The 24,666-nt window shown below is 45.3% G+C and overlaps 1 protein-coding gene across 1 annotated transcript in view; it reads right to left on the bottom strand.

Moving 5' to 3' along the window:
- Positions 1-24,666, bottom strand: part of Zfhx3 (zinc finger homeobox 3) — a 149,811-nt gene that overhangs the window by 23,003 nt on the left and 102,142 nt on the right. The window contains exons 4-6 of the mRNA XM_013012672.1: positions 18,680-18,787; positions 1,333-1,466; positions 991-1,191 (exon numbers count right to left, since the gene is read on the bottom strand). Coding sequence (XP_012868126.1) covers positions 991-1,191; positions 1,333-1,466; positions 18,680-18,787 — 443 coding nt within the window. The remainder of the gene's footprint in view (positions 1-990; positions 1,192-1,332; positions 1,467-18,679; positions 18,788-24,666) is intronic.

Raw genomic sequence — 24,666 nt, 5'->3', positions numbered from 1 at the left:
ACATGAATTGTTCTTTTTGGTGGCTCTTCCTTAATAGCCAGGAAAGGACATCATAGCAGCCCCCATACACAGTCAAAAGCAAGACATTACTATCATCTGTAATATTTTTAAATGTTTGCATGCTATAGTTAGAATTTAAATTTTCTTTTGCTTTTTTGTGCTGGCCCTGGGGCTAGAACTCAGGACCAGGGTGCTATCTCTAGGCTTTTTTTTTTTTCTTTTTTCTTTGGAAGCTAGCACTCTACCACTTAAGCCACAGCTCTACTTGCAGCTTTTTGGCAACTAATATAAGCAAGTATCTCATGAACTTCCTGCTTGAGCTGGCTTCAAACCATAATCCTCAGATCTCAGTCTCCTGAGTAGCTAGGATTGCAGGAGTAGGCCATCAGTGCCTTGTTTAGAATTTTTATACTGACTTTTTGGGGCTATATTTATAGTTTTACTCAAAACCTGTAGGCCCAGCAATTCTGTATTCAAATAGTCATGAAGCAGCATGCTATATTCAACAGACAAGTTTGCTGCTTTGAGAATAAAGTATCCACTTGAGATCTACATCGCAGGCTAGTTGGAAAATGTGGGCTTGGATCTCAACTCTACCACTTAACAAATGGTAGGGACTTCTTTGAGCCTTGGTTTCCCCACATGTTAATGGGAAGGGGTCATATGTTCTAGGGTCTATTCTGAAGATGAGGTAGTGGTGCTTGCTCAGTAAGATTTGGAGAATCTGAACAACGGCTTCATCATAGAAGAGATTAGGCCTGCCTCTCCATCCTGATGGGGACACAGGTTCGGCACTCTGGCCTGGGTCACGCCAAGTCTAAGACAGGAACAGTGACACATTGGCCGCAGAGCTAGGATGCATTTCTGCCATTCCCCACTTCGCTCTGGCTTTCTCTTCCCACAAACAGATCTCTTTCCTGTCACCGCATCACCTCTGACCTGGGGAGGAAGCAGATCATGGGGAGGAAGAGGAGCCCTGGGCTGCCTTACCGTCATAATGAGCTTCTCGACGCAGTCGGGTGCCACGCTGTGGAGGTGGGTGAGGTGCAGCTGGAGGTGGATCTTGTTGTTGAGCATGTCCTGGCACAGGGGGCAGCGAAGCATGGGTTGCACCGAGTGCTGGGTCATGGCGTGCACCCGCAGCCGGTTCACATCGGTGTTGCTGTACTTGCAGTAAGGACACTGGTACATCTGGGGAGACACACCCATGCCTTGGGCTGAATCTTGGGTTCCCACAGGTAAGTGTCTGCCTCAAGCCTGCCTACCCCAAGTTCATCCCCTACCCAGGCCTAAAACAGTGCCCGCCAGCAGCAGAGCCCCCTCTGGCCTCACCTGCTCTGCTTTGATCTCCTCTGATGTTTTTGGTCGCTTCGAAGAGAGTGGAGGCTCAGAGCTACCTGGGAAGGAGATGCGTTTGGAGGTTGCAGGAGACTCTGTCAGCTCCTTCTCTTGCTGGCTGGACGGTGCTGGAAGAAAAAAGTGGAAGATGCAGTGCAGTAGCCAGACCAGATCACTTCCCACCAGGTTTGTTCTGGGTGTAAATCAACATTCATTTATAGCACAGCATTTTCCCTAAACAGCAAAATTTAGGAAGGATGAACATCCGGACTGACTTATCAAGTATATTGGAAAAGAAGTAAGTGTTTCTTTCCCCCCCATGGATTTCTGTCACTACCTTAACAACTCAATATTGGGCAAAAGAGGGGGGGAAGCAACAAAAGGCTCTTAGTTAGACTGAGCTAAATTCAGTCTCTTCTAACTTCTCCCATCTAAACACAGTTCAACTGCCTTGCATCCGTGGTGGGCAGAAGGGCTGTGGGCAGGTCACAAAGTCTCTCCAGTAGCTTTGCCAGCCTGAATCTGAGATGTGCTGATGCAGCGATGAAAGGAACTGTGCATCCCAATTTGTATCTCCCGCCTCTAGGAATCACCACATAGTATGTCCTACGTAACCTCACAACGAGGATTTGAGAAGCGTTCAGTGGACACCTGTGGGCCAACGTGGAGAGGAACACAACTGACTTTAGATCGGCATTCTGCTGAAATCGATGCAGAGTAGAACTAGGCAGGGACTTAGTCCAAGCTATAATCTGGCCCATGGTTCAGACATGGGAGTCTCTTCAGAGCGGGTGAACGAAAGGACAATTTCCCATGTGCTTGCAGGAACATGCCTCTTTACAACAGTCCAACCCCCCCCACACACACACACACAAAAATCAATTAGCAGGGAGGGGCAGGTTTGAGTTCCAAACAGTGACTAAGCGAAAGTGTTGGGGACAGTTCTGAAAAGCACCGAAAGGACCCGGGAAGCTACAAGATTTTAGGTAGGAAATAGCTGGGCTAAGGGTTCAACCAGAACGAGCAGCATCGTTCCTCCAGTGTCAGCCCCATTCCGGCACAGAGGTAGATTTCATTATTCTCAAATGCAGCCAGTCTCCATGGAAGGGTTGGCTTCTTCACTTATTTTGGACATGGTGCTCTATTTTCCAGATTTTTCTTTTGCAGGGGGCTGATACTCAGGAACTTGTGCTCTTGTTCAGTTTTCTTGCTCAGATGGCATTTAACCACTTAAGCCATACCTCTAGTCCAGAGTTTTGCTTAAAAGCAGTAAGAAAAAAAATTCTGAAAATGTGTATCTACCGCTACCATCAAAAAACAATGTGACTCAGCAAGTTCACTGCTCTCGAAAGCCTCGCTTTTAATGGTGGTAAAACTGGTTTCTGACCTTTAACCTAGTCTACTGGCATGTATTTTCACCTGTGTCCAACTTTGCAATTAGTTCTGTTATGGACACCAAGGTGCTGTCATTACAGAAGTGCACTTTTTTTTAAAAAAAGAAAATCAATTATTTACTCATTAAACCCACATAAAGCACAAAATAATTTTGAAAACAAAAAGCCAAATACAGGAAATATTCCAGGAAGTTGATGCTTTTCCCAGAATGCACATCTTATGAACTTTAACCCCAGTATCTTGATAACCTAGTCTCTATAACTTTGTACTACATCTATTATTTAAAAAGCACAAGGACAGGGATATTACACACAGGCCCTTCCCCTCCCCCTACACAGATTCATAACAGTACTTTAATCTGTCTCGAATCGACTTCAAACCCATTTTGCTCTTAATGGGAGTTATTCATTTTCACTTGAAAGGTAATACATGACGGCTAGATATTTAATGTGATGGATTGGCTGCTGATTAACTAGGTGCTGTAACATTGTAGACCAGTTCCCCCATGGCACACTTCCCATCTCCTGCCCCCTTCAGACCTGACACCACAGAACCTCGCGTCCCAAGGCTTAGACCCTGCCAAGTGATAGGTCCCTGCCAGAACATTCCACAGCAGAAGTCTTTAATGTTTCATGGACTGACGTTTCTTCTAACCCTAGAAGCTTCCTTATTCTCCCCATCAGCTTTAGTTTTGCTCAGTGGCTATCTTCTACATTCTAGAAGAGACAGATGAAATGAGATGCTAGCCCTTTTGGAGTTGTTCGGAGAAGAAGGGGCTAGAGGAAACCCGTACTAAGTCCTCCTCCAGCATGTTGATGGAGAACGTGTGCAGCTCTTTGCCTATCTGCAGAGAGTATACAAAGACTTCCTTATCGGGTCTTGGTAAGGATTGATGTTTTGCCTGGAAGCTGGAGAGAAGCTGTGTCAGCTGTACTTAATCTAACTCAGGAGCATTCCCCATAGTTCCCAGGAAACCTCTGAGCCTGTAAGAGGGTGTTGACCATAAGGATGGAGTGAATGAAGCCACCCATCAGTACCTTCTCTTTAGATGCCTATTGATGTCAGTCATCCCCTCCTCCTGCCTTCTTTCCACCTCTCAAAAGTCAGCATGAGGTTGGGCTTGGCACTTTCAATTGTGAACGACCCACCATCTGCTCTTCCTTCCAGCAGAGGCAGCTAAGAGGCAGGTTCTATTCCGAACCTTTCTCCCAGCGTGTGTGCCAGTCTACCTGGCCTGAAGCTACATGATGACATCACCTTAAAAATGCCTTCGCTGGCCTGTCATCGTACCATGAGATGAGTCAGCTGGGCAGCTCTCAGCAGCGGGAATGAATGGGCGCCTCGGCTGAGACAACCCAACTCATCTCACACTCTCGGAACTGAAAAGCGAACACAGTCACCCACTGTAGCATTAGTTTCTTCGCAGGACCAAAGAGTCCATCCTCTTCCTTCATTGCTGAATGCATGAATCATGGCAGGGTTGCAGAGGTGAACATCTAGCTTTAGAAGCCAGTATTCTTTCCCCCTGCATGGAGAGGGGAGCCTTTATTACCTTTACCTTTTTTTTTCCCTTCAAAACTCAAACTGCTCCAGAATTTTAAAGCTTCTATTGTGAGCTTCAGCTAAGGAGCCATTATAGAGTGTTTTAAAAAAAATAAAATCAGCACTCACTCACTTGCTCCTCTTTGTTCCCAGCAACACAACAGCCCTGCTATAATATGAAATACTGTATCCACTGGTGCACAAACTTCGGGGTTCATCTCCTTTTTACCAAGGACAACCTGTATCATTACTGAATTACATCTGTCCAGAAGTGGACACTAGCTTCCTACAGCTTACTAGCTCCTTCACTAAAGATAAAGGATGCTACTGTTATAGCAGAGTCTCTACACACCGCACTTACATGCTCATTGTGTTTTTTTTTCTGGGAGGTATGGGGAATGTTCACAAGAGTTAGGCTAAGTAAGCTAACACGATTCCCTCCCCAGTTGTCAGCAGACATTAAAACATCAACCCCTATCAAGACATGGTAAGGAAAGTCTCTGTATAATTTCTGCTGATAGGGGAAGAGTTGCACATGTTCTCCATCAACATGTTAGATGAGGGTTTATTACAGCCACAGATACTCTGAGGTTTTCTGAAGCTCCTTCCTCTCTGAACAACTTCAAAAGGGCCCCAGTCACAAAATCAATGTCTACTTCTGTCACTGGTTTGCATTGTAGGCATAAGGAAATGAGGTTGTACAAATACCATGAGAGAGAAAGTACTGTGGTTTTCTGCTTTGAAGACTTTTCAAAACTTTTACTCTAGAAGAGATGTTACAATATAGAAAAGACCATTAAAAAAATCAATTACTAGTCACTCTGAGTGTTGTATGAGGTCACCTTAGTGAAAAGGAAATGCATGTGCTCCGAGACAAGACCTGGTTTAAACAGTTGGTGCCTGTACTTTGTACTGGCAGCACGAAAGAAAAACAACTTGAAGGTTTGTTACCTATAGTGGTTTTCATAAAGATAAAATGAATTGGAATCAATCTAACCCAGCATGGAGGCTTATAGTGGTAATGCCAGTTACTTAAGAAGATGAAGTGAGAGGGTAACAAGTTCAAAACCAGCCTGAGAAATTTAGTGAGACTAAAAAAACAAAAAGTGGGGGAAGGGAGTGGTCAAGTGGTAAAGCACTTGCTTAAGATAGTATTGGGAGTACTGGGCTTCAATCAAAAACAGAAAATGTAGATGGATCTTAAAATAGGGCATGGTATAAATAATGGCATTGTGATTTTGAGCATTCAAAAATATTAAAATGATAGCTATGAAGCAATCAGAAATGTAAATCAGAAATCACATATACATTTCACCATGTTACAACAGGTATTAGAAAAGTGAAAGAAAGTAACTGTTGAATTTAGGTGACAGCATCATGTGTGTCATATAGCTATATTATTTTTAATGGTATATAGTTAAGTGGTTTAGCATTTAAATTCAGCTGTCCATGAAAAAGTTGATATTTGGATCCATACGGTGTGAAACATCAGGTGGTATTCTTTTACTTAGCTGGCTAAAGCAATTTTTCTCATTTTGGCAGTTATGTCATATGAAAACTATGTGTTAAATCTCAATGAATCTTCAAGAGACGGCATGCTGAGCTTCTGGCATTTCAAACAGGGTGGAGACTGTGGCAGGAAATCGTGTGAACGCCATGGAGAACACATCCCATATAGCAAGGCAAATGGGGCATCATTGTGACAAAGAAAACCCAGCTCAGATGCCACCTGGAACTTAGCAAGGAGGCAGTGGCAATTTCTTGCCACATGGACTGTCCCCCCCAAAAGCACAATCGGGCATATGGAGTAGCCAATCATGGTAGAAAGACAGCATTCAAACACTGACGGTCTGCTAGAACTTCACCTGATATAAAACCATTCTTCCTAGACAACTTCTTACCCAATCCCAATCTTTACTAACAAATTCTGAACCTAGGTCCCTGAAATTTGGGTGACTGAAAACTCTCATCAGTGGACTTAATGCCATCATGTGGCTCATTTGTCATTTGGTAGCAAGGACTGTGCGGCTCAAGAAACACAAGAAGCATGGAGCTACTGCCGCACGAAAAACCCGAAAAAAAAAAAAACAAAATGAATTTAAAAAATGTAAGTTTAAGATACCCAGCCTTCAGCCTCTAATCATTAGCCAGGCATCCACATGTTCTCCAAGAAAACCAAGTGCCAGTAGAAGCCACTTCTGTGTTTTTGAAGCAAAACTTGTCTTCTCGTCCCTCACCCTGAGCACAGCCCGGTGGACGATCTGTGCAGGCTGGGCTCCTTCTGGCCACAGACTCCCTTGGGCAGATCCCAGGCAAGCACGGAGCTAGCCGTCCACCTTGCTGGGAAGTTTCTTCTGCGTTTCCCCTCTTTGTGGTGCAGTGGCACTTGGCGGTAGTATGCACCAAAGTGCTGATCATCTTCCTTTTGGGGGTCCTGAGGTGAGCCCACTGAGGGCCTGGGATGTTGCCTGACCTTTGATCCTTGTGGAGAGCCCAGAGCAACTGCTACCCCCAGTGCTTCACATCAGACTCTTAGCTAAAGTACTGCTGACAGCCCCTCCATCTAACCTTCCATCTCCAAACCAACAGCATAATGGAGGAGCCAATTAAATGATTATTAATTCATGCTACTTTCCGTAAACCAGAGGTTCTCATCGCCTTACATTCCGTAAACCAGCTTGCCACCTGCCCCAGAAATTTACAGCAATCATTTATGTATCTCCATTGACTATGGGGGAGACTTTTTTTTTTCTTTCACACAACTCCATACTCAAGTGTTGGGAGTTGGGAGAGCTACCCCAGCTCACTAGACGTAGACACCAGATCCGAAGATGGACTTTTGGCTCACAATCCTAATTAAGTGGAAGATGTGTTCTTTCCATGTGGCTTCTCCCCCAGCTTCTCATGGATCTCAAAATTCCCTCTCAATGGCACAAAGAGTGTTTCTAGAAGGTCATCCGTGCTTCTGCACTTGGTGATCACGTGGTGATCTTCATCTCACCAATGAAAGTGGAGCTAATCTTGGCATAGGCTTGCACTTCCTTCCCCAGAGGACATGCTGAGCTTTCTTGCTTTCTTCTCTGGAGCTACTGCACTTGATAAGTGGCCACAGATCTGGCTAAATTTCTCTTCCTCCCTTACTACAAAGAACAACAGTTCCTTTAAAGAGTCTGCTTTGCTGCCAACTCGGTCTTTAAACGTGCATGGTGTCATTCTGCCTCCAAGTAGGCACTTAAAGATGTTTCCAATTGGGATTGGAGAGGCCTTGTGTGGCCTAGCGGCAGCCATATGAGCACCCAAGCAGGAGTGGTCCACACACCCTAGCTAGAAGAACTTGGGGGCTTCTTTTCCCTGCTCAAAGTCCAGGCTAAAGCCAGGTGTCAGTGGCTCACACCTGTAATCCTAGAAACTCAGGAAGCTGGGATCTGAGGATCTCGGTTCGAAAGTCTGTGAGACACTTATCACCAATAAACTACCCCCAAAAAGCCAAAAGTGAAGCTGTGGCTCAAGTAGTAGAGCGCCAGACTTGAGGAAAAGATGCTCAGGGATAGAAACTATTAGGAAAGACTATTTTCCTTCTCCAATTCAACAATGAGCTACATCAGTCAATACTTTGAAACTCCAGTGGCTCTTAGGCGTTATTATTAGTTTACCTTTTATCTAGCAGCAATTACTGAGTTACAAGACAGCGTAAGAATAGTAAAAACACAGAGGGCTCACACCAGCACTCAGGCACTACTAAAGATCTCCCAGTCTTTAGGCACCTGTCATTATGACCAGCCCCTTTGACCTTCATCCCTCCTTTCCATCCCCAATCCTGACACCCCTGCTTACGCCTGTGCGCATTCACCCTGAGTTATAGGAAAGCTCAGTACCTCCCTCACCCAGCAGTGGCTCGGGACTTGCTATCCAGTCTTAAAACCACTGAGACTGCTGACCTGAGATTCTCAAGCTCTAGTGCACCAGAAGGCCCTGGAGGGCTCATTAAAGCATGGACCACAGAATTTCTGATTCTGTAGTTCTGAGTCTGAGAATGTGTATTTCTACGTAGGTTCCCGGGTAATGCTGAGGTTCCAGGGAACACACATTGAGAGCCCCTACCAGCTTTATGGAACCGGTGGGACTATATTATGGAACTTTGTGGTCTAATTGCTAACTGACAGGGTCTGGCAAGCATGGGCAGATCTGCAGGCCCACTTCCTAATGATTCTGATGATACCACCTTCACATCTAAATTTGGGGAAGAAAATTATGCTTTCCCTTGAGGTCAAAGGTGAAGGATTAAGGATGGCTGTCCCCTAAGGGAAACCGTTCTTGCTGCCAACAAAGGCAGACACATTTTCAAAGGCTGAAATTAAAAAAAAAAAAAAAGGACTAACCTCCGTTGTGTTCTGCTTGCAGTATAAATCAGAATAATCTCATTCCTTCCACATGCCTTAAAGAACTTCTCCAAAGAGAGACAGGAAAATACCTGCAGACCTTTCTACCTTGCACATGAAGGAAGCCTCTTTTTATTGCTGGCATTCCTACCCTGAGCAACTATAAGCCACACCAGCTTAAACCAGTTTAAACTCCCTTCACCCTCACCACCACCACCACTACCCCTCCCCCACTTTTGCTTTGGCCCTTGGGAAGGTGCTCAGATCTACATTCGCTCTCAGCACTCTGGGAGCCAGAGAGAGGGTCAGACCCATGCTGAACTGTAGGGACACTGCTTTCCCAGTAAGCTGACTGCATGGAGCCTCTGAAGACTTGAGGTGGAGTGGCAGGCCCACACTAACAGGTGGGTACTGCCACTTGGTCTACAGCGTGAGACAGGAAAAACAGTAGTTAGGCTTTAGTTTACTGCATTAACTCCTTGTTGACATGTGCATAAGGCTGCTGATTACACTGTGGTGAGCTGCCAGAAGGACAAGCTCCATTTCAGTTTCAAGATACCATGCTTCCTATGTGTTAGGTTTGTAAAAGAATCTCCAGTCAAAACAGAGCCGCCACCTATCCTATTTAGACCGGTATCAGCTGCCAGGCATTTAATAACTTAATTGCTTGCTAGCATAAGCTTGGCTTATGACAGGATTTGGGGGACCTGATAAATATTTCGGATGTCCTATTTAGAGGTATTCAGTCAGCGTTGCTCACCCTTTGGCCTCTTGTCAATTCTCCCAGAGTACCCCACTTTCCCCTGGCACAGCCTCCTGAGCTGTGTACAGATGCCACCTGCAGCTGTGGCTACGGCTGGGAGGACATGCCTGAGGCTTCACGACAGGGCACTGGGGACCGTAGACCTGGAGATAACCAGAGCAGAAAGCAGCAGCCTGAGAGGATCCTTGGCTGAACCAACAGAAGAAAAGGGATGAAGCAGATCACAACCAGTGGTAACTCCAGTCAGTAAGCGACCAGGCCAAGGTTAACGAACAGACACTCATTCAGTCCCCATTAAATTAAATACTAATTGCATTAGTTAGGATCACCAGGCCCCAACACAGCATACATTCCCAGAGACTGGAATACAGCGATATTCTTCCAGGGTTCCCAAACTATCTCCCTAAGATGTTTACCACCAAACTTGTAAAGATAAACCCATAGAATCTGGGGAGGGGGGGGTGTCCACGGTGATAAAATGTCACATTTTCCTTGTAATCGATGTTACCCACAAGGTTCCTTTTCCAAATCTAGGTTCCACAGGAAAGGAGAGACTTTGTGCTGAGGGAGAAAACATACTGCTTAAACCTCTACAAGGTAGGGAAATGGGAACCCTTCTCTACCTCCCCCTGTAAGTTTAAAGCACCCCAAAGATCTTTTTTTTTTTTTTTTTGGTACAGCACAGAAACAGTAATACTTCCATGGATGCCTCCTCAGTCTCCATGGAGTCCGGAGGTTCACCTCACCCACCGGAGCTCCCAAAGCCTAGGGGAAGTGATGTGCAGGAAGGAGGGAGTGGCAAGGAGGTCCTCACACGCCTCAGACTCTCTTCAGAAAGGTCATGCTTCTCGTCTGTTCTTGCCTACGGCTGGGCTCCCTTAACATGAAGGCACTAGTCCTCCTCACTGAGTCATAAAACACAGCGGTTTCCAGCTCCGGTCACACCCTGCATCACATCCTAGCCTTGGGACCTCCATCACTGAACCTGCAGTTTCTTCATGCCAAGGGTGTCTGTGTGGTCAGGAGACTGCAGACATATGCAGCCTACTGCAGAGTCCGACACAGCGTGACAACCCAGACACTTGTTGCTATGGTGTCACTTCCAGAAGCATCTGAAGGAGGAACACTGGGTCTGTGTAGAGCCAGGAAGCCACAAAGTGGGGGGGGGGAGCCCTCCTTTTCAGGACTAGATTTTAGGATCAGTACAAACACTAAATTTGCCTTTTCTCTACAGTAACATGGAACAATCTAAACCTATGGGTTTGACCTCCACAAAGGAGGAAGTACAATAATTTGACCTTGAAGTATTTGTCATAGAGTTTTACCAACTGACTGCTAAGGAAGCATTTGAATAGTACTATGCACTCACTAGGTGTTAGAGACTGTTACAGAAATCAATACGTGCCACATGGCCTGTGACCATAAATAGCTGGTTGTTCCATTTGACAACTAGACAAATACAGGATTTCTAAGTACCTCTCCTCCAATTTTCATATACAAGAAAGTGACTCTGTAACATGTTCCTTTGTTTTTAATGTATTGAATGCATCTGTGGTTCCGAAGGTAAACAAACGGGTTAATCACAGCCCTGACATCCACAATTTTTAATCTATGGGGTCAGAGTTCTCTAGCCTGCAGAATAAAGATAACATTGGACCCAAGAAGAATAGAAGAGCCTAGGGAATAGTGCTCTGCTATTCCCATGAGAAAAAATAAAGATTGTGATTCTAGTAACAGAGATGCAAAAATTGGACCAGAGCAGGGAAGATTAACATGGTCACTTCATAAGAATGGCATGAAATCTATAAGGTATTTTCCATATTGGTGAACAATGACTTGCTCCTTGATTTACATTTCCACTGCCCCTTATCTGTACCTTGATGATAATTCTCATTACGCCATTCCATAATTATGTGATTACATATGACTAGTCTTCCAGGAAGAGAGATACCTCCCTTTTTTTTGCATATCTGCACAAAAAAATATTTGCTCAACTGATACAGTCCCTATCTTTCTTTATAATTTAACAATATAAATTCTCAGTCAAACTTTGGATTACTGGAATTCAGGCATGTCCAGATATACACCACACCCTATATCTATTTTTGCTTCTTAACATAAAAATAGTTCATGGTTTGTTTTCAATTGTGAGACAGAATTCTGCCTGCAGTGACTTTAAACCAGCCAAGTTATACTAAAAGTGGCTGGGGGAAAAAAGAGGGGGAGGAAGTGAGGGGTACAAGTGGACCCTGGAAAAGCTGACATAGCCTCACAATTCCCATCTCTGTGCAAACATAAAACCAAAACCAGTTTCCCTTGGCAAGAATGCGAACCACAAATAGGCTGTGCAGGGCTGGCTCCATGCATTCCTTCACATGCATCCTGCTGCAAAGACTAATTTCCTTCTGGGTGAAGTAGAAAAATGGAACCAAATGCTGGAAGCATATAGACTTAGGCCAAAATGATCTTTGTAGAGGCAGGGTGGTGGTGAATGGGCTGGTCCCTAGCCACAGGAGGCTGGTTGGCATGTAGAATCGCTGCTCCAAGGCTCTCATGTGAGACTCACTGGGTCCCTCCACTGATCTCCATATCATAATAATATCAGCGCTGACATCACAGCGGAATCAGTCCAATAACACGGGATTAAGTAAGAGCCTGTCATGTTCTGATACCCCTCCAGGAAACATGGAGCTGGTCTGGAGAAAGCCAGCTTGGGCCCAAGCCATGCTATATTAACGACAGACTAGGAAAAGCTTTGAAAGGTACCAGTGTTCTGACTTTAGTGATTAACATTCCTTGATTTTGCACTACTCATCAGCTGTCCTTCCTCCCATGATATCTTTATGTAAGAACTTGTTTAGTTCAGCCTTCCAAACCTTACAGATTTGGAAGCTGGGGTCCAGAAATCCTAACATCATACAGGGAATCCTAGCAGCAGAATTGGGCCAAGAGCCCATAACTTCTGATTCCTATGAGCCCAGTGATGTTCCTAACACAGGATGGTCCCTCCAAGCATATACTTTCTTTTGTCTTTGTGGACCTGATTAAATTAGAGAGAGAAAGAAAGGAAGGGGGGAGGGGGCAGAAGTAGCAGCATTTTTTCCCAGCCCCTCTCTATTCTCTGTCACAGATTACATTTCAAGCATTAAGTTCCCCATACAATGGCATCTCTATTTATACAAAGCTGTAAACAACAAGGAGAGCAGAGGGAGGGCTGGTAATAGATTTCCACCAGGATGTGCCTGACCTGCTTTTTTTCAGCCTCAGTAATTAGAAAGGCAGTAGGTCTGCAGGAATTATTCATATGCAGCAAGCGCCGTGCACTATACATTTATGTTAAACATGTCAAATGCGATTGAAATCATGCCTGCCAGCACCATATTCCATAAGCACGCTTTTCCCTAACAGTCGCCCAGACCTTGCCAACCCATTAATACCTCCTCTAATAGCAATCTTCCATAGATTCAAATCAGGGACGCTCCACTGCACTAATTGCTCTGTGTTAGGTGAGCATCATGGATTGAAAAAAAAAAAAAAAAAGGTAAAATCCCTTCAGGTCCTTTCTTTAGAAAAAAACACTCAAAACTACAATTGTAAGAGAAAGTTTTACCAAAATTATGTGTGTGTGTGTGTGTATACACAATGAATTTTCGAAGCATTATCATGATGTGAGTTTGAGTTAGTTGTCTAGCCCTGCCCCCTAGTCTGCTCCCCCCAACTCTTTTAAAGCACCAATACCCCCTAGTCATGAAGTCTCAAATTACCCTAACTACACCCAGCCTGGGGTTCTGTGGCTAGAAACCATGGCAGCTACTGCATTTCAATACCCATCTTGCTATGATTCTTTGCCAACAGTTCAATTTTTACCCCTAATTATTGGTGATAAAGCGGCACATTAATTGTGTATCATTTAATTTACAGCAATTAATGATTGATCGGCTAATTACTGCATTAATCACTGTTTAGTGGCTGACACTGGGGGATCTTTCTAGAACACACATTCAAATCTATTCTGGTACAAGATGACAAAGGGTCATTTTCATGTTTTAAAAGAGGAAACCACGAAGTTGGACAGTGGAAATGGCAGTGCATTAGAGAAGAGGCTTTGCTTCAAAGACTCTTCCTGTTTGTGTCTTCTCCCCCACCTTGACACCCAGCATTGGCCCACAGAGAGCTTTTCATTGGCCTTGATTGGATGTTGACCCCTGTTTACCAAAGGCTTGTGTGGTGTGTGTGTGTGTGTGTGTGTGTGTGTATGCGTGCGTGCCCACCGCTCCCCATCACAGAACATGCAGGTGGCTGGAGCTGCTGGGTGGTTCACAGATGAGATGCTCAAGCCTTCCAAAGGCCAACTTTCTCCACCAAAACCATTTGCTAGCTGGAAGGGCTCTTGACTCCATAGCCACAAGATTTTTCTATGTCCTCAACCTGCTCTCAGATTAAATATAACAAGGGCTCGTCCATGGCCTGTTCTTGGCTGATGGTTTAGTTCATTTTGAACCTACTGGTGGCAGTTGTGTTATTATTCTTCTGGACAACTTTGGGAGAGTGTTACTCGTGTGTGTGCCTGTGTGTGCGTGCGCGCGCGCGCACACGCACCCCTGTACTGGGGTTGAACTGAGGCTGGGTTTTTTCCTGTAGCTTTTTTGCTTAAGGCTAGTGCTCTACCACTTGAGCCATACCTCCACATCTGGCATAAATTTTTTAGTGGTTAATGGAAAGCAAGAGTCTCAAGGACTTTTATGCCTGGCTGGCTTTGAACCTCAATTCTCAGATCTCAGCCTGAGATAATCCCAAGGTGCTAGGATTACTGGAGAGTGCTCTACTATCTGAACCATGGCTCCATTCCTGGTTTTTTTGTGAATGGTTGGAGATAAAGTTATCATGGACTTTTCTGTCTGGGTTGTCTTCAAACTTTAATCCTCAGATCTCAGCCTCCTAAGCAGGGAAGACTTCAGGCATGAGTCACCAGTACCTGGCAAAAGTGTTAACTCTTCATGTTTTGAAGAGAAAGGAAACCTGGATCAAATGAACTGAGAGGTTCATTGTTGAAGAGTTGCAGAGCATCATGGTAAAAGGTAATTTCAGGTAAATCTTAAATCGGTTAAGGGGCAAAGCAATGTGAAAGTTTGAACCTATTTTTGGTATTCCTTATTCGCAACATGGTAGGGGCGAGACAATTATTTAATATAGCGCACAGAGCAGGGGTGGGGAATCAATGCGAGGATGCGTGGAAATCAGGGCTTCCCAAATCTGTTTCTCCTCATGGCACCCAGAGAAAAATGACCCAACTGGGAACAGGTAAAACTATAAGCAAACCTGATGTTAGAAGCTCCCCAGCCCCACCTGGTCAACTCAGGGGCCATGAGGAGCAACACCCATGCATCTGTGTGTCCCTGTGGCAAGCCTGCCAAGCAAGAACAGGTGTGAAGCACTAGAATGGTGCCCAGCATGGAAGAGAGCTTAAAGCAGCCTTCACAGGACCTGCAAAGGTATACCTGCCATGCGGGATTTCAGATGTTCCTTTGGACCACCGATAGCTGCACACGGGACTGTTTGAATCGATTGATGTTTAAAGTTTACTTACTCAGTGAATGACCATACTAGCCCAACTTTAAGTATTCCACAGTCACGCAGACTAGAGGCTACTGCATTGTGCAGGACAGATGCAGAACCTCAGCACAGAAGTTCCAAAGGACAACACTGATCTATATGATGCTAGGCATTCTTGAAATTCTCATCTGAGAGGCCTATAATCTCAATGAACTTGTGACTACAGGATCATCAATGCCGTGATTCAAATCACCATCTTGATGCTGCTCAAAGAGGGATACCCAAAAAGAAAAGCAAAAGTCCTATTCTGATTTAACACACACATACCTAAAATTTCAATAAAGATTATCCATTCCTGCACAAACCCCAAAACTACATAATCAATAGTTGAGAAAATGCCAATTATCCAGGCCCAACTGAAATATTATTAATCTGCATCATGAGCAGCCACTAATCAACAGAACAAATTGTGAAATCACTATTTATTTATTTGCTGGGTGGAAGTACTCCTGTCACATTTAATCAGATAGGAACAGCTCAATTTAGGGAGTAAACAGAACAAATGTAGACTTAAAAAAAAATAAAACACTTAAGAATCCAAAAGAAATCTCAGAAAAGATTGTTGGCACCTACATCGATTCCAAGATCAAACTGGCCCAAGTACCTTAATAAAGCCTGTCATTACACACTCAGATGCTATAGACAAAATTATGCCTCAGGGCAAAAGAGGATCATTACAGGAGCCAAGGAAAAATTTTCCCTTCTTTCTTTCCTACTGTGCATCTACCAGGGTACATCTCTGAGTCATTCATTCATTCATTCATTCATTCATTCATATTCTCTCTGTCTTTTAGAGATCTTAAAGATTAAGTTGGCCTGTTACTTCAATGAATTCATAAAAAAGTGGAGCCTTTTTAAGGACATTTATGGGGCTGGGAAGATGGCTCAGTGGTAGAGCGCTTGCCTTGCATGCCTGAGGCCCTGGGTTCGATTCCTCAGCACCACATAAGCAAAGTAAAAAAAAAAACAAAACTAATTTCTGTTAAGGACATTTATGGTGATCATTTCACATCTTTTAGTAGGCTCATGAATGCCTGGCAGGTCCACTAGCCCTATGCAGACACACTCCCTCTGAATTATAAACATTCTGTTCAACAAAGCCTGCCCTCTATTGGACATAAGGACTTAAGTACATGCAAAATTGCTGGCACACAGTGTTGCACACAGTAGGAGCTTTGCAAGCAGTGAGTGGACTCTTTTTTTTTTTCTTTCCTTGAACTCTGGGCGCTGTCCCTCAGCTCTTGAGCTCTAGGCTAGCGCTCTACCACTTGAGCCACAGTGCCACTTCCAGCTTTTTCTGCTTATGTGGTGCTGAGGGCCTCATACATGCAAGGTAAGCACTCTACCATTGAGCCACCTTCCCAGCCCAGTGAGTGGATTCTTGTATTGTTTATAGAGTACTCTGGGCATGCAGTGCACCAAGTATTCGCTGCAGATCCCACTAGACAGTTGGATGCTATTCCTGCTGCCAGCTCTTCAACATCCTAGAAACCACCTACAACCACGCACCTGGGTGACATTCATTTGGAAAACCTATCCAAAACTGTTATTTTTTCTCAGCTTATCTAATTAAACAAACTCCTTCTATGGAGTTTGCTATATAATGGGCACTGTTCTTTGTTGTTGTTGTTGTTGGTGGTGGTGGTCATGGGGCTTGAACTCAGGGTCTGGGCACTGTCACTGAGCTCTTTTGCTGAAGGCTAGTGCTCTACCACTTTGAGCCACAGTGCCACTTCTGTGGTTTTGGTTTTTTGGGTTTTTTTGGTAGTAAATTGGAGGTAAGAGTCTCATGGGGACTTTTCAGCCTTGGCGGGCTTTGAACCGTGATCCTCAGATCTCAGCGTCCTGAGTAGCTAGGATCAGCAATGTGAGCCACTAGAGCCCAGCCTGGGCACCGTTCTAAACTTTCCATTTTCAAATAATATTCGTAGTAGTCTTGTAGCATTAACTATAATTTTTAATTCCCATTTCATGAAGAAACTGGGGCACAGAAAGGTTCAGGGACCTCAAGCAAGGTCACACACCTAGCAAGCAGCAGATGTGGGCTTAGGAAACAGGTACTCAAATCGTGAAAACCCACAGATGGTTTGGAAGATCACCCCATCTTTACAGCGTTCAGTGAAATCCTCTGCCCTAATCATCTCCTTAGTGCAGGTAGATCTGATTACTACCTGAAGCATTTGTTCAGATTTCACCTTACTATTCTGGCAAAAAAAAAAAAAAAAAAGTGCTCTTGGCTCAGGCAAAGCAACACAGGTGAAATCCCCCCCCCCCCCCCGCATGCCCAGGTGGGCCTTATCCACAAATGCTCAGCATCTACTTCCTAGTCCTATGCTGGAAATCCTCCTGGGTTGTGTGGGCCTGACCCTCCGCCGGGAGGGGGCGCTAAGTAGCATGGGCCGTGAAACGTGCCTGGTGTGCGCCCTTCCACTCACTCAGCTGCCCTCTCTATCTCCCAGGAAACCCAACAATGGCCTGTTGCCTCCTCTGCCAATTCCTCTCAATATCTGGAAGCCAGGACACTGCCTCTTGAGTCTCTCTTTTCTAAGCTGAATAGCCCCAATTCCTTCAGCCTCTTCTCCCAGGCAGTATTTCTAGTCTTCAGTCATTTTCATTGCTTTCCTCTGGCCTCTCTCCAAGATTCTCTATCTTGTTTAAATAGTGAAGGCCAACACTGAAATGATTTAAGAACAGTCTTGCCTGGAAAAGTAACAAAGGCCTCACCAATAGGGACCCAGAAAGGTAAACAGTTTTCTAAAAAAAAAAAAATATCAAAGTATTATAATATTAATGATGGTAGTAAGAATTAGCCTGACCAAATTAAATAATTTCGGTTATTTGTTCTATCATTTCCTCTCCTTATTGTGGGGATTTCTGGGAGACTTCTTTGGCCAGCAGGTCTTCTAGAGACCACTCTGCTAAAATCACTCAGGGCTTTTCTTTTTCACGCCAGCTTTCTTTCCCTCAATACAGAGATCTTGTCATCTTGAGAAATGGCTGTTCCCTTTCTCTCAGTACCAGCTTTTCTACAAATAGCACTTCCTGTCTTGGCTTCTTCAATTTCTTCTGCTTTTTCTCCTCAATTCCTCCTGCCTGGCTACACGGTCTGTCCTCCCCTGTGTGTGACCCCCCCTTTTCTTGCCCCCCCCCCCAGCATGTGGGTGCTGGCCCCGGGTTAAGGGCAGGACATAAAGAACAGGCAGGCCCTGCCGCAGCGCCGAAACTAAGACAATGACCACCTTCGCCTTCCGCTGCTGACTGCCTCCGAGCATCCTGAGGCTGGGATGCGGGTGAGCCTGACCCAGTCGCAAGGAACCGATCTCCTTCCTGAACCTTCAACGATGACACGCAGGGCAAACACACCCACGCTAAGGCGTTAGTCGAGAAACCTGAGCTCAACAAATTGAGGCACACAGCCTGACACCTGGGTGGAGAATACACAAGGTGGCTTGTGGGTCGTTTGAAAAAGGTCAATATTATAACAGGGAGCGAAGGAGACCACTGCCCAAACAAAACAAAATCCCTGTCCTCCTCACTCAGAGCCGACATAGGATTTGGGGGTACGATGAAGGATGCATTTCCTCCTGGATGTAGTGATGCCATTCCTGCAGAGGAGAATGCCAGGGGGCCGGGGTCAGCCGCACACTACCTGTCCACTTGCTCTGGTCTTTCTCGCCTCCACTCTCCGGGTCTTTAGCAAGCTCTTCAGGATCGGCAGCTGACTCACTGGGTCCTTCCACATCGTCAATGGCTTCTTCTGAAATAGAAGGTTGGCAAAGAGGTCAGGGATGAAACATAGAAAAACGAGAAAGGTCTCTGAGCCCCTAGTTCAAAGGATCACCCAACAGATGCCAAAGATTGTCTTTCTTCTCTTCCTTCCAGCCCCTGAGAGACTGAGCGTGCTGAGCACGTATCATGGCACGGGGAAGCAACTGGTATGAGGTTGTGACTCGCACCAAGCACGTGGCCATTTGGCATTTTCAGATGGATTCTGAAGCAATTAACTCCTATCCTCAGTCCCTAAACTCAGGTTCTTACCCTTCAAAACGCAATGAAAGTAGCTACACGTTATCTTCATGCCTAGCTCCAACCTCAGAACATCGAGTCGTTGGACCAAAACAGCCAAACACAGACCTATCATTGGCCAGGCAGTGTCTGCACAGGTGCTGGTGGTGGTTGTGAACGTGACAGTCACTTGTGTTCTTAACTCATAGAATACCAGCAAGATAGTTTCTTCAACATAAACAGTTCCACATACTAACTGCATGCCGGAGTCGGTGAGGAGAGGCCAAGGCATAAAAATTCCTCACAGACTTCATCCGCTTTCTTTTTGGAAGTCATTCCATTCCTTCCTCCTTAATAGTTGAAAACCAACACAGGAAAACTTGTCTGCAGCTGGCACACAGGGTTGCAGTGAAGGTGGAAGACCGGCCTTTCAAAACGAGATTGGACAGGAAGCAAATGCCATCTGCCCACGTGGCAAAGAAGAAAAGATACGCTAGACACCGAAGGCAAGAGAGTTCTCCTGGCCCTTTGACCCATTATCCAACACCAATATTAAGTCGCAACAGGCTAAATTTACAAGAAAAACACCCAAACCATGCACCAAAGAGCTATGCCTACCAAGGTACGAGTGTGAAATCAGGGGCGCACACGTGTGCACACACACACACACACACACAAACACAGAAGCACGCACGCATGCACGCATGCCACCTAAAGGCACAAGAAGGGACAAAGGACCAGGATACCATGGGCTAAAACTGTGCTCTGGCTAATACTAAGACAAGAGTTCTCTAACCCAACTCTGCTTTAAAATAATTGACCTGTTATTACCTCCAAGCCTCCAGAATATAGCCTCTAAATGTTATACCATAGAAGGGGCGGGGGGAATAGGAGAGAAAAACTGACTTCAGAGAGTTTCCAGATAGTCAAGGAAGAAGGCCTTTTTATAGAATCAGATTTTCCTAATTCTAGAAAGATAATGCAGCAGGTCCAATGGCCGATCACAGGAATCAGACTAGATCCCATGACTAGAATCAACCACTGATTTAGGAATCAGAGAATGTTCTTTATTTATTAGCAACTAGAGGGGAAGGGTATGAGGGAGTCATGGGAAGCACAGAAGGAATAAAACACTGCTAATTTTCATCACCAGCCAAGAGTGCCATATATAAATCCTGTCACTCCTTTTTTTGTGTTGCTGCACAGTAAAGTGAACCTCGAGCCTGCCCAGCCCACCTTTAATTCCAACAAAGAAGAATTAAGCAGTCATAACTTGAAGTTAATCAAATATATGGCTCAATATTAACACCATACATCATTTAGTAGAGAAAAAAAGTATACGTAATAACAAGCAAGTTACACACTGTGATGCGTGTGCCATTTCAATTATGATTGGGCAAGATAGTCCCTATACACTTTTAAGCTTTTGATTAAAAAAATTCCAGCACTGTAACTGTAAAATTCATCCTTAAATGGTGATATCAGCATTCAGTAAAATTGGGTCTGCTCAAATTAGTTGGGTCTCCAAAAATATACTCGTTTGTCTCAATACATGTTGTGATGTAAAATATCTAGTACTGATACCTCCATCAAATTTGATTAGAAATGGTCCAATAGTTCCCACTCTCTAGCACACACACCCATTACCATGTTAGATAGAGACTGTCTGACACCTAAAACTAGAGGGAAAGGAATGACCATTTCCAAGGCCAGCGGCCTCTCCCCTGCATGTTATATAGCCACTAGCTACTGGAGTAGAGAGTTAATAACTCTTATCTGGTATCAACCCCATGCCGAACAAATGTATTCAGAAGACAAGAGACCAAAGAATGGGCAGAACCTTGCTGTAATAAGCAAGAAAGCCGCGTGGGTGCTCTGTGACTATTCCTGGACCCAGTGAGCCCACCTGGGGCTTTGCTTTCTTCTCTCCTGGCCTACTGCATGTATATAAAGTGAAGGTGGCTAAGTTCCAATGAGCAGGTTAACTGGTGAGGTAGTTTCAGGAGCTTATTTTGCTCCTCTTTTTTAAATTCAAGATTTTTAAATCAAGTCTTCCCCTTCTTGATTTGTCTGTGGTTCGTTCACTAAAAATGCCATATGCACGGTAGATGAAATGGTTAAGAAGCTTCTGGACAAGCCAGCTCATTTTTACAGGGCATCAGTATCTTCCTCTCAGCTAAAAACCGAGTTGCATTCAGCCAAGCAAAAGCTTCCCTGCAGTTCAGCATGCCACCTACAGGTGTCGCCCTCTGCATGGCAAGGCCCAGGAGGGCTCCTGACTGCAGGAGGCAGAACAAGTCTGGGCGGCTTAACCTGAGCATGTGGAAGTAATATACATCTCCAAGTGAACTGTCTGGTCCTGGAGAAATAAAATAGGACATTCATAAGCAGCTACACCATCTGTCTTTATACCATCATCATCAACAGTGAAGGGGCGGCGGGGGGGGGGGGGATTGAACTCTTTAAAATGGATGAAAGCCCAGGCTGACAGTAACTGGAAATCTGTGAGCTCTGAATACCAATAAAGGTAGAGAAATGATTAAAAAGCAAGGATACAAACTGTGAATTTGTCTGGGCAGTTCAGGCCTACAATGCTCCGCAGACAGGGTATGTTTTTATTGGTTCCCAAACCGGAAAGCAAGGCCAGGCCTAGAGAAGGTTGGTTCTCCTGGACTCTGAAGCAGAGAGAGGTTCTGCACGTGGAGCCCTCGCTTCCTTCAGAGATGTGTATCTAACACTGGTCCTCTCCATTACAGATGGCTTTTTCCCTCGGTGGCAACTGGCCGGGGGGGGGGGGGGGGCAGTGGTCATTACAAGTGCCTCGCGTCTTCTTTTCTATACTATGTACTGCTGACAGGTGGTGGAGACGAGGAAGTTTTGGACAATGATGGTTTTTCACTGGCGAATCCCATCTTTCACTAGAGACGTGGGGATTTGGAATTCCTCACCAAAACACACAAAGCCGCGGGGATACTGGGATATTTTCAAGACCGAAACAGACACATTAAAACCGTATATTTCAGATTCCAGCCAGATCACATCAGGAGTGCTTTACGCTTGCTCAAGGGTGTCACCAGGGCCTAGACGTGGGGCTCATCAGCTCCACCGTGCCTCCATTGAGCTCTGGTTCATGGCGGGAGGCAGCAGGTGCCACATAACCCACACAGATCCCCGCAAAACCCTGCGGAAGTTAGCCTGGATGGCTGGGTCCCCAGCAATGGCCCTCGAGCCTGTGTGTGAGTGGACGAAAGGGTTAAGGAAATGGACTCCAGTCTTGAAAACTAGCTACCTCTGCCTGCTGTCCCTTCCGCTTTTCACTTCCACGTACAACATGACTGACGGCCCCTAAAAATCTCTTTCCATCAGCACCTCCTTTCCACAGCTCCCAGACAGCGCTTTCAAGTGCTGGACCTGCCCTGCCTCGCTCCCGTCACTCACATCTCCTGGTTAAGAGCAGAGCCCTCGGGTGGGGGAGCCCTGGCAGGTAAACACATCCTAACAGGGGAAGCCTCCCAAGGCTGCTTCAGAAAAGTTTTGGCAAGGCTGCAACCATAATCCCAGAAAATTCCCCTCCAGCCCAGGTGGCTTCTGCTCACCACAAATGCCAATTGTTCTCATCACGCACCTTGTACATCAGGGAAGGTAGGCCTGGCTGCTGGGGGGTAGGGGGAAGCCGTGCCAACCGGTAGCCCCACGGAGGATTTATAACCATTTACGAACCTAGAACGTGGTTTGTGAAAAAGCAGCACTAGGCAGAAGCCAGAAATAGAAGTGGAATCATCACCAAGCCGGCGTTCAGCCTCGCGCACCTCCTGAACGCGTCACCCACAAGAAAACGGCGCCGTTGTAAAGAAAAAAAATACTGTTCCCCTCAAATAACGGGGGCCGAGTGATGTGTCCATTGGGGTATTTTACAAATCGCTTACAGGCTTGATGGAAAGGGGAGTCAATCAATGATTAGGACTAATCCCCCGGTTCCTGACTCTTAACAGGATAATGTAGATTAATTCAAACCTGACAAAGCCCCCACCGTGCTTCGATGTGATCGAAATTCGGAAAATTCTCCTAAGAATCAGGGTGTCTCTACCCAAGGCTCTTACACAAACGTGTTCCTTAAATAATACACCAATCTGTGATCCCCCAAGAATGAAATTGTTCTCTCTCTTTTTTCTTCCCCCTTTGGGGTAGAAGGGGGAGAACGACGTTTGTTGGGGGGGGAGATAAAATGTGTTTGCCTGTCGGCAGGCTCAAGAGCTGAGAAACATTAGCTGTCATGAACCACAATCAAATCAGGTTTGAAATATTTAGCAATAGCTTGGAAAATGCGGTGGTGCGGCTCTGACAGGATTGAAGTGCGCAGACACCCACTTTCCATTATAATGGAAATATCAGGCCTGTTCTGAATATGTATAACCCAGAAAAATGTATTGATTTTTCATTCGGCATTAAAAAAAATGAAATCGCCTGCAGCTGTCAAAAGCCTTTTGTTAAAAGCTCATCCTTCCTGGAATGAGGTTTACCAGAAACAAGTTTTAATTGTATATGGGACCTCTTTGGAAGGAAAAAAAAAAATAACCAATCTGCTTACTTTGAAGATAGGGTTAAAGCTTTTCTTTTCTCCATTTTCTACCTAATTAACCTAAGGATGACCACTGGGAGAGGTGGGAAGCTCAGACCCTGACCAGCAGGAGTAACACAGGGTGGCAGCTACAAGTGGCCTCTGCTGGTGAATCCGTGGTAGAGAAGAGGAACGGGAGCTATGCTTTATCCTCTTGTTTCCTTTCCTCTAGTGTCCACATGGATGCTGAGAATCACTCACTGTATGTCCCAGCCAATCATGGACTCTGAGATTCCCTCACTATATACTCCAGCCAATCAGTTGTCTTCTTTCAGGCTTGGCTGACATGACTTGGAAGGCCAGGGAAAGACGGTCTTCTTGGCATTTAGCTACCAATAAGAAACTTCTACTAGCTACAGAACATGAACTGGCGTCTACAGAATACGCATGCTTCATTTTGCCAATAGAGGCCAATCCGGAATGCAGGAAGCTACACAACAATGTTTTATTCTATGGTTCTTTCCAGCTCTGATGATCTGACTGGAAGCTACCTGAGAGGCAGCTCCCAGTGGTGACAGCTCCAGGGATATTCTCTTAAATCAAGGTGGTTTGCTTACTACAATTAGGAATTGTTCCCTTCGTGTCTCTATAAAGGTGACTGGCTGAAGGTTCTGAGGTGCGAACATGGAATAGAGCAGTTACAAACAAGTCTGCTGGAAGTCATCATCTATCTATCTATCTATCTATCTATCTATCTATCTATCTATCTATCTATCTATCTATCTATCCACACTTTTTTAAAGCTGCTCACCAACTCTGTTCATTCCATTTTCTGCTTCCTAGCAGGTTATAAACGCATCAAGAAAATCACAAGAGAAGGACCTAGGAGCCACATCTCAGTACCAGTGGGACATCGTGAGATTCAACTGCCGTGATCCAGGCGTGAAAGCTTAAAGATGAGCACGGACATGGGTCGGGGATAGCGGGGAGGGGTGAGGTGGGCTTGGGTGGGGGATGGCGGGGAGGGGTGAGGTGGGCATGGGTCGGGGATGGCGGGGAGGGGTGAGGTGGGC

This window comes from Dipodomys ordii, unplaced genomic scaffold, assembly GCF_000151885.1.
Source record: "Dipodomys ordii isolate 6190 unplaced genomic scaffold, Dord_2.0 Scaffold18, whole genome shotgun sequence".
In the NCBI taxonomy this organism is placed as follows: domain Eukaryota; kingdom Metazoa; phylum Chordata; class Mammalia; order Rodentia; family Heteromyidae; genus Dipodomys; species Dipodomys ordii.
This window is presented reverse-complemented; position numbering and strand designations above follow the sequence as displayed.